This window comes from Trametes versicolor, assembly GCF_000271585.1.
Source record: "Trametes versicolor FP-101664 SS1 unplaced genomic scaffold TRAVEscaffold_14, whole genome shotgun sequence".
Lineage (NCBI taxonomy): Eukaryota > Fungi > Basidiomycota > Agaricomycetes > Polyporales > Polyporaceae > Trametes > Trametes versicolor.
Window position 1 is genome coordinate 231,074 of NW_007360334.1, and position 8,942 is coordinate 240,015.

General features: G+C 57.2%; 3 protein-coding genes and 1 non-coding gene across 4 annotated transcripts; 1 reads left to right on the forward strand and 3 right to left on the reverse strand.

The window, feature by feature from the left end:
- Window positions 1-246: 246 nt before the first annotated feature.
- Window positions 247-2,375, forward strand: TRAVEDRAFT_53633 (family S53 protease; the record flags this gene model as incomplete). The annotated part of the gene is made up of 9 exons (XM_008046575.1): window positions 247-507; window positions 560-825; window positions 885-1,101; window positions 1,161-1,265; window positions 1,322-1,521; window positions 1,587-1,724; window positions 1,790-1,959; window positions 2,073-2,248; window positions 2,319-2,375. The coding sequence occupies 9 exons, from the start codon at window positions 247-249 to the stop codon at window positions 2,373-2,375; spliced, it is 1,590 nt and encodes a 529-aa protein (XP_008044766.1).
- Window positions 2,376-2,613: 238 nt separating this feature from the next.
- TRAVEDRAFT_t260 lies at window positions 2,614-2,701 on the reverse strand. The gene has a single exon. It is a non-coding gene; the product is annotated as a tRNA-Thr (tRNA).
- Window positions 2,702-2,767: 66 nt separating this feature from the next.
- TRAVEDRAFT_156299 (uncharacterized protein) lies at window positions 2,768-6,015 on the reverse strand. Its single transcript, XM_008046576.1, has 14 exons — window positions 5,918-6,015; window positions 5,756-5,866; window positions 5,373-5,706; window positions 5,076-5,223; window positions 4,897-5,015; window positions 4,525-4,841; window positions 4,352-4,471; window positions 4,185-4,302; window positions 3,917-4,126; window positions 3,693-3,858; window positions 3,417-3,631; window positions 3,261-3,345; window positions 3,087-3,192; window positions 2,768-2,995 (listed from the first exon to the last, which is right to left on the reverse strand). The coding sequence occupies exons 2-14, from the start codon at window positions 5,794-5,796 to the stop codon at window positions 2,815-2,817; spliced, it is 2,160 nt and encodes a 719-aa protein (XP_008044767.1). The 5' UTR covers window positions 5,797-5,866; window positions 5,918-6,015; the 3' UTR covers window positions 2,768-2,814.
- A 274-nt stretch (window positions 6,016-6,289) lies between these two features.
- Window positions 6,290-7,771, reverse strand: TRAVEDRAFT_75285 (uncharacterized protein; the record flags this gene model as incomplete). Its single annotated transcript, XM_008046577.1, has 2 exons — window positions 6,290-6,907; window positions 6,967-7,771. The coding sequence occupies 2 exons, from the start codon at window positions 7,769-7,771 to the stop codon at window positions 6,345-6,347; spliced, it is 1,368 nt and encodes a 455-aa protein (XP_008044768.1). The 3' UTR covers window positions 6,290-6,344.
- Window positions 7,772-8,942: the final 1,171 nt, after the last annotated feature.

Sequence of the window (8,942 nt, forward strand, 5' to 3'; positions counted from 1 at the left end):
GGCGTACCTCATACGCCAGTTTGAATATCTTCCACAGCTGCCACCGTGCAAGGGACGCTCCCTCTTAGTCACGATCTTCGACGCCTTCTGCCCGAACCACGATGGAGGCCGGCCACTGCTGCGTTCGTGTGATCCCTCGTCGCGACAGCGAACCCTAGGAAGTGTCCAAAACCCTCCGATAATCTCCTTTAAATAAGAGCGACTGTGAAACGCGTGTAACGACAGTTGGGTCTGCCTCAACTCGCCATGAAGCTCTCTCCCGCTTTCTTCATCGCCTTCCTAGTTGGCAGAGCGTATGGCAAGCCGACAGCTCGCGCCATGCGAATTCACGAGGCCCGAGATGACATTCCGTCCTCCTTCTTGGAGATTGGCCTCGCCCCGCCCGACACGGTGCTCAACCTGCGCCTCGCCCTCGTGCAGGGCAACTTCCCCGCACTCGAGCAGGCCCTAATGGACGTCAGCACCCCCGGCAGCCCCCTGTATGGCCAGCATCTGAGCAAAGAGGAGGTATGTTTCGGGACATTTTTGTGTCTCGCATGATCGCTCACCTCTTTCGCAGGTGGAGGCACTTGTCGCCCCAAAGCCAGAGACCATAGCAGCGGTCAACACCTGGCTGACGGAGAATGGCATCGAGGCCTCCACAGTGTCCCCTGCGGGCGACTGGCTCCAGTTCGCCATCCCGGTCAGCAAGGCGAACGAGCTGCTCGGGGCCACGTTCTCCGTGTTCAACCATACCCCGTCCGGCCGGACGGTCATCCGCACCCTTGCCTACTCCATCCCTGCAGACCTGAAGGGCCACGTCGACCTGGTTCATCCTACTACCAGGTGCGTCCCGTAGTTGCATGCCCGATGTGGCTGTTGATCCCACAGCCGGACAACCACAGCTTTACTCCGCCACTCCACGTTCCGAAGCTCACGTTCATTCCTCGCGAAGAGATAGAGGAGCGGGAACTGAACGTCTCCGCGTCGTGCCAGTCAGCAATCACGCCGGCTTGTCTGCAGGCGCTGTATGCGATTCCGAGCGCACCCGCGAATGTGAGTTCGAACACGCTTGGGATGAGCGGATTCGACGAGCAGTTTGCCAATGAGCAAGACCTCGGTGTGAGTGAGTTATAGTCGCAGCTCTATCAACGCACGCTGAGTACCTTCAATTATCACAGATATTCTTGGAGACCTTTCGCCCGGATATACCTCCGTCGACAACGTTCAACTTGCTCACCTTTGATGGTGGCGAGAACCCTCAGAACCGGCCCGGGATCCTTGCGGTGAGCCCACCGAGCCTCAGAGCGGGAATGGTATTGTGAGAATTAAGTGAGCGCAGGATCTGGATGTACAATACGCCATCGGCCTTGCCACAAACGTCCCGACCTTCTTCGCCTCGGTAGGGCCCAATAATACTGACGGCGCCGACTTTGGGCTCCTAGACCTCATCAATGCTACGCTGGTCTGCAGCACGCCGCCGCACGTAATTGTAACGACCTCCGGCGAAGACGAGAACGCGCTCTCGGCGAACCTGCAGACGTGCGCCTGCCCCTGTCCGTGCCTGCACCTGTGCTTCCCTGTCCATTGACCTCTGCCTGCTCCAGGAACCTATGTAACGCGTACGCGCAGCTTGGCGCGCGCGGTATTTCTATCCTGTTCGCCTCTGGGGACGGCGGCGTGGCAGGCAGCCAGGCCCAAAATTGCACCACCTTCCTCCCCACCTTCCCTTCCAACTGCCCCTTGTAAGCCCCCTTGTTCCCCCGCACTTTATTCCTAGGGACATGCTCACCGCCCGGACGCGGCACAGCGTGACATCCGTCGGGGCGACCACCGGCGTCGAGCCCGAGGTCGCCGCGAACTTCTCCAGCGGCGGTTTCTCGAATATCTTCGCGCAGCCATCATACCAAGCCGCCGCCGTGTCCCGGTACCTTTCCGAGCTCGGGAACAGGAACGCGGGACACTTCAACCGGAGCGGGCGTGCGTACCCGGACCTTTGCCGGACCTCGCCGCGCAGGGCGACAACGTGGAGATCGTGTTCGCGGGCCAGCGCGGGCAAGTCGCGGGCACGGAATGCTCCGCCCCCATTGTAGCTAGCGTCATCGCGCTGCTGAACGACCTGTTCGCGCAGCAGGGCCGGACGCCGCTCGGCTTCTTGAACCCGCTCTTGTACTCGCTGCAGGGCACGGATGCGTTCACGGACATCACGAACGGGAGTAACCCCGGGTGCGGCACGAATGGCTTTCCTGCGCTTGAGGGGTGGGATGCGGTGAGTCACAGCGGTTAGAGATAATGGGTAGTGCAGTGGACGGGCTGCTGACGGGCTTGTTGGGTTGCAGGTCACTGGGCTGGGCACGCCGAACTTCACAGCGCTCAGTCTGGCCATCGGTGTATGAGGGTGATTACAAGGCATACTACTAGCAACCCTACCTAGGCAGACATGTTTTGAAGGGAAACGAATATCCGCCCAGCCTCGATCGGATGTCGATGAACGAAAATTGTATGCGACAGCGATATCAACGTCGAACGATGACACGGATTGTATGGCCTTGCCTATAGTCAATTGAACTTCTTGTACTGTATATGACTGCAGTAAGTAGAAGAAATAAAATGCTGACCGCCACGAAATTGCACTTCCCACTAGCCGACTTGAACGACTGACCTCGTCATTAAACGACTGCATCGTACTAGTGACGCGCTCTACCAGCTGAGCTAAGCGGGAGTCGTATACATATTCCCGCGTTTTATTATGAAGTTGGCAGTATTTCGTTCCACCTCAGTCTGCCACGTAACACCAGAAAGAGCACCACTGACAACATAGCTATGTACGTACGCCTACACAGTGAGGATCCTGAACGGGTCTGAGCCGCCACCCTCGAGGCCTGCAAGCACGGCCTGGCGCACCGCGCCGAGGTAGTCGCCCAGCCGCCGCCCGACCTGGCTCGAGAAATCGTCGTACAGCCGGTATCGCGAGTCCGCGACGACGTTGACGAGCGAGAGCGCATGCTTGAGGTTTCTGCCGGGATAGCGCGACGTCAGTATATGGAGAGTGGTGTAAATGGCGGGAGGACGGATGGTAGGTGGAGGTATAGATGCGGAATACGTACTCTGGCAGTCTGCTGCGCGAGTTGACGAGCGTCGCGTGGAGGCGGACGATGAGCTCCGGGATGTAGATCTGGCGGATGCGGACGAGGTCGCGGGCGCGCTTCGCAGCTGTGTAAATATTACAGTCAGCGTCATCCTATGCCGATAGAGGGTTCACACCTCGAGTAAATGCTTACCATTTGCGCGCGAATCTGCATCGGAGACAAGCCACTCCGTTGTGAGCAGCTTCACGACCTGTTCGTGTGCCTGCTCGATCAACGTCTGCAACTCCCAAAGAAACGCAGTTAGGCACAGGCGTCGATGACAGGGGGCGTGTCAGAGGGGATGCGCACCTTGTAGTCGCTTAGCCACGCGGCGCGCGTGTCCTTGTTCATCTGCGGCTGCTCGAGCGCCTCGCACTCAGTGACGCGGGCGAGCGCGTCCCACACACCGAAGAACTGGCGGTAGTGCATGTACTCCGTCGCTTCTTCTTCGGGCTCGCGAAGCGTGCCTAGCTCTGGGGGGAGCATGTCTAGAAGGCTTCGTGCTACCTGTACACGGCCGTGGCCTGAGGATCATGGATGCGTTAGGCACGTTATATGTATAAGGCGGAAAGGCAGGTAGCATACCGAGGAAGTAGCGCAGGATAACATTCGTCTGCTCGAGCGCAGTGTCGTACGTGGTCTCGAGGAACGTCGTCCACTCGATAGACCGCACGAGCAACCACTCTGGGTCAGTCGGTGGAGGTTCCATCCCGCTGATATACGGCAATGGACCCTTGGTTGGTGCAAGGATCTGATCATGTTGAAACCTTCAGCATGACGCGGAACTACGACGGGAGGGAAAGACGCACAGTGAACGCCTTCTCAATCGTCCTCTCCGCAGTGACGATAGCGACACGCTCGATGTCAAGCCCGTGCTCCCGCGCACGCGTGAGCGCGAGCCGGCGCTCGTTGATGTCCGCAGAAAGCTCGAGGGACGTGAGGAAAAGCGCGTACCGCTCAACCGCATTGTCGCCCAGTGCTCCCGCGTACATGGCAATAAGCTCACGCTGCCCTGCTGCCTAAACAGACCCAGGCATCAGAGTTCAGTGTCGCGAAAGTTATACGAAGGGGACGAACCTCGAGTACTTGCAGATACGCCTCGAGGATGATTTGTGCTGCGAATGGTGAAACAGGCATGTCGATCATCTGGAGGAACAAGCATAGATGCGCGAAGAAACGCGTCATTGTCGTGTACCTGTGGTCTCGTCAGCATGTGAGAACGGACATATGTCCACTCGACTTACTCAGGGGATGAGACGTAGGTGCCTTCTTGAAGCCCGCCCGCGAAGGCCTCGAGCAGTGCATCAGTCCGGTCGAGGATGATATGTAGCTGCGAAACATGGTACGGGTTGTCCGCGGGTGCGCTGCACCGTCTATATTAGCTTCGCTATTCATGTGAGTGGAGTGATGCGCCTACCCTTCGGCAGTCTGCACGTTGGCCAGCGACTCGAGTGCCTGCATGACCTCGTGCTCCCACTCTTCATCGACGTCCTCCTCTGCACCCTCTGTCGCAAGGGCCGCGGCGCCAGTCTCAAGCGCGCCGAGCCCGTTCTCCCAGAAGCACTCGCGCTCGATCGCGGACAACCCAACGCTCAAACGCTCCTCACACGAGAGACTGACGAGCGCCCATAGGTGGTCCTCCCACGTCCGCGCGACCGCCTTGAGCGATGTTGAAGTCTGGGTAGTGGGCGCAAGGGCTGCATACAACGCCCGTTCTGTCGGAGACAGGGCGTTCTGGAAATGACGTCTATTAGCGGGTTTGTGCGAATGCTGCAAGAGAGGCGCATACGCTTAGCGCTGCTTGTGAGCATATCTTCTTCCATAATCGCCTGCGGACGTTGCCGTGCCATTGCTGAGCCTCCTCCGTGTCCTCGTCGTCCATCGCGTTCGCTTCGCGAGGCTCGTTCGCTATCAAAAGACATTCGGTTAGCTCTTGGATTCCGGATACAGAATTTGGCAAGCACGTACCGATAGCACGCCATTGAAAGAGCAGGGCACCGCGGATGCTAGCCGCCCGCCATGGTTGGTTTGCTTTCCGACAAAGCTCCACGGCCTCTTCGAGTTGGCCTGCGCGGACGTGGGCATATAGTGCTTGAATGACGGCTTTCTCGTACGCCTGAGGAGCGAAGGTCAGCACCGAATGTCGGATGGTGATGTACATGGCGGCAAGACATCATATGGACGGCCGAGATATAGCGTGAGGAAACGCGTATTGGACGCGCATGTTGTGGCTTCTGCCAGGAGAGGTATGGATACAGTACTCACCGCATCATCGGGCGCAAGTCCCTTCTCGTCCACTTCATCCCTGTTCACCGCGTCCGGATCGAGCTCCTCAACCAACCCCGCGCCCGTTTTGCCCGTGCGCTTCCCTTGCAGGACCGCGTTTCGCGTAAACCGCCAATAGCCGTTAGTAGCGCCGGGGTCAAGACTGGCCGGGGAGGGTGCGGAGTCGTGCAGCCATTCGCGCACGACAACGAGTTCGGAGAGGAGGGGGGAGGAGTGCATGATAGACTGGGCGAGCGTGGCGGGTGGCGTATATGGGTTCGTGGCGAGCAGTTCGCGCGGATGGGGGAATTCTGGGGGCGTCGTTTTTCGTAGGCTGCGGATTGTTAGTTCGAGGTTAGTTCAGTCATAGGAATATCACGCACGACATGAGGGATTGTAGCAGCGCCCATGTGTCGCTCTCCATCTTCAGGGCTTCGAGTGCAGGTATTGAGACCGAACTGTCCACGCCGGCTGCGTCCTGCAACTCTGCTAGTCTGCAAACGGGCTAAGCACGTTCCACACAGATATTTCGCGCTTATACATACTGCTGCTCGCATATTTCACGGAGCCTCGGCGCGAAGCCGGACTCGGGGTGGAGAAGAGCCTCGAGGTCATCCTTGTTCGCCTGGCAGACAGAGAGGACCTCCGCACAGGACGCGTAAAGGCCATCAGACATAGTTTACAAGCTCCACAGGAAGATTCGACCCAGTGCAAGCGTCCAAGAGCGCGAGAGAGAGCAGCTAGAAGCCGAGCAGGACGGGGGATGGAGGGAGAGAAGGTTAACGAGGCAGGCGCCCGAAACGCGCGACGCGACTGTGGCTGGGCGCTTGTTCCTTAGACTCCCCATTTCTGAATTTCAAGCTCAAGGCGGATGCTCGAGATACATGAAGAAGTTTACACAGGTCAAGAACCCCACAACTTGAATATGATTCATTCTATAGGAACAGATAACGAAATACAGGAAATACAACTTTAGGCGGACTCTGCGGACGGCTTGACCTTCACGACCACTTCGAATGTGCGCTGCTCAGCGGGCCGTTCTTCCTCCAATGCACGTCTTACAACGTCCGCATACGTCGTCACCGCATCCTCCCTCTCGTGTTCCTCCACAGAAAGCTCTTGTAACGCGCGTGTCAGTGACTGCCAGGACTCCACCACCGGTCGACCGAGCAACTCCAGGGTAATCTTGACATGCGTGAGCTCGGGGTACGAGCCAGAGTTAAAGGACCTGAAGAGGGTTTCCCAGGCCTTTACGTCCGCTCGTGCATCCGACGGGACTCTCAGTACCAGTTCGAATGACCGGTGCGCCGTATAGAACCCTTCGCGCATTACATCGTGCTTAGCGCTCTGTTGGGATTCGGAGTCCGTGAGGAGCTTGGCTAGTAGCTCCAGGAAGACGTCGATCGTTTGGGAGGTGGTCAAGTCAGCCTCTAGGCTGCGCCAAGGATCGTAGCATAGACGAAGCGAGGGCCGGGAGAAGAGGTGTGGCATTGAGTCGAGGAACTCGTATGACGCCGTGTCCCACGTCACGTTCCCTGTGAGGAGAGCAATCAGCGGTGATTTTCGACGATATCTCACAGAGACAGGGACGTACCGCTAGCGCTAGTCTCAGCCAAACCGGTCGTCTGGCAAAGCGTGACCTCGATATCCTGCAGGCTGGCATTGTACGGACACAGCGCCTCCATCCACCGACGACGGCGTGTGAGGCTGTCGACACAGATGGAAACTGTATGAGGAGTCGCACCGTTCCATATGCCTCGGGCGTGATGTAGGAGATCCAACAACGCGTCAAACGGGTTAAACCCGTCTCCAACAGGCCCAACGTCGACGATGCGCAATATCTTCAGCCGCGTACAAAATGCGGCGGCCTCAGTCTCGCCTGGACCAACGTTGGGGGCCAGATGGTATCCGCCGGGGGTTGGGGGTTTCGGCGCAAGATTCACGCACGATAAATCTTCTAGCGCAGGAATGCGGCACAGGAAGCGCACGAAGCGCATGGAGGCCCCGACGAAAAGGTGTGACAGGGCGAGCGTACGGAGGTTCGGGAAGTGCTTGAAGTCAATCAGCGAGGGGAACGTCGCGCGCGGAGCCTCCCCATCGCCGACGGGCGGCCCGCGGATGTGGATGGAGTGGATGAGAGGGGTGAGGGAAGAGCTGGGGGAGAACGTGCTCAGGAAATCGAGGAGCTCTGTATGGGAGCCAGAGATCTGGAGGTCGATGGTGTGCGAGAGGTGAAACTTTGTGCAGGGGGCGAGCGGGGAGAAGGAGTCGCCGGGGCTGGCGGTGAGAACGCATGAGACAAGCGCGCGCCAGTCGTCGTGCAAGAAGTCGACAATGCGGTCGGTGAGCTCTGCTGGGAGGTGGGGACCCGCATGGAGCGGAACGACAGAATCCGGCATGGCTGGTGTAGCGGCGGGAGGATGCTTTGGAGCATTGCGTATGCTATCAGACAATATGATCAGTTATGTTCGACTCAGTGCAGACGGAACCGGCCAAACGCTCACAAGAGTTACGACATCGAAGAAGCAGATACTTATCATAAACCCGACGTGAGAGCTATGATAGCTACTACGTATCACGAGTCAATTATCAGTCCCAGGCAGTCGGTTGACACCATCTTCGAGGTGTCGGACGTGGGAGGACTTAAAGAGCGTCTAGAGGCGGCCCATAGGGAAGCACCTCGGCGAGGGAACATCACAAGGACGCACCGCGCAGCGGCAACTCTGCGCGACGCTGTACGAGGTGATGCACCATGCCGACGCAGCTTCCGGCTGTAGATACGTATTAATGCAGCAACCATGACGTGCCATCTCGAAGAACGACAGCCAAACTCAAAACTCCTTGGCTTGGCACGAGTTGCGGTGAGTATGATGCGCAGATTCAGATCGCCAGTTGCAAAGCGGAGTTTGTTTCAGCCACCAAGGCTCTGAAGCAGTATCCATAGTAGACTCGAGTCTCGTTACCAAGGTAAAATCCTCCCGCTTTTCATGTGGTAGGCATGATGTGGCCGAACACTTACTTGGGCGAAGTTGAAGCTTCGAGTGCGGTACTAGGATCCACTATGACGATCGATTTGTATAAAAATATTTCACTTCTACATGCAACTTGCAACTCGCAACTTTCGTGGGCGCCTAATGACCATATAAGGCAGGCGCCTTTTAAAATCCTTGAAAACACGGCCAGATCCCCCCGGCGAGTTGCAAGCTGTAAGTGAAAGTTGATAGTTGATAGTAAAACCTCGCCTAACTGAGGTCGGACTGAGGTCGTACTTAGGTCGCGCGCACTTTCACAATCAACTACCAACTGCCAACTTTCTAATCTTATCTACCGGGCGCTTCTTTTTTATCTCGCCCCAGATTAATCACGTTGGCATCTAATCAACCTGCCCCAGACTCAGACCTCTGGCACCCCTCCCTAGGTTCTGCCCCTCTCCACTGCAAAAGCAATATCTCAGCAACCATAGGTCCTATTGGCTTCATTCTTTTTGTGTATGATTACCTGAAGCAATTAGATTATGTCTGTGCAAACACTGTAATTAATAAATCATGTAATTCCGGTTATGAGGTTTTT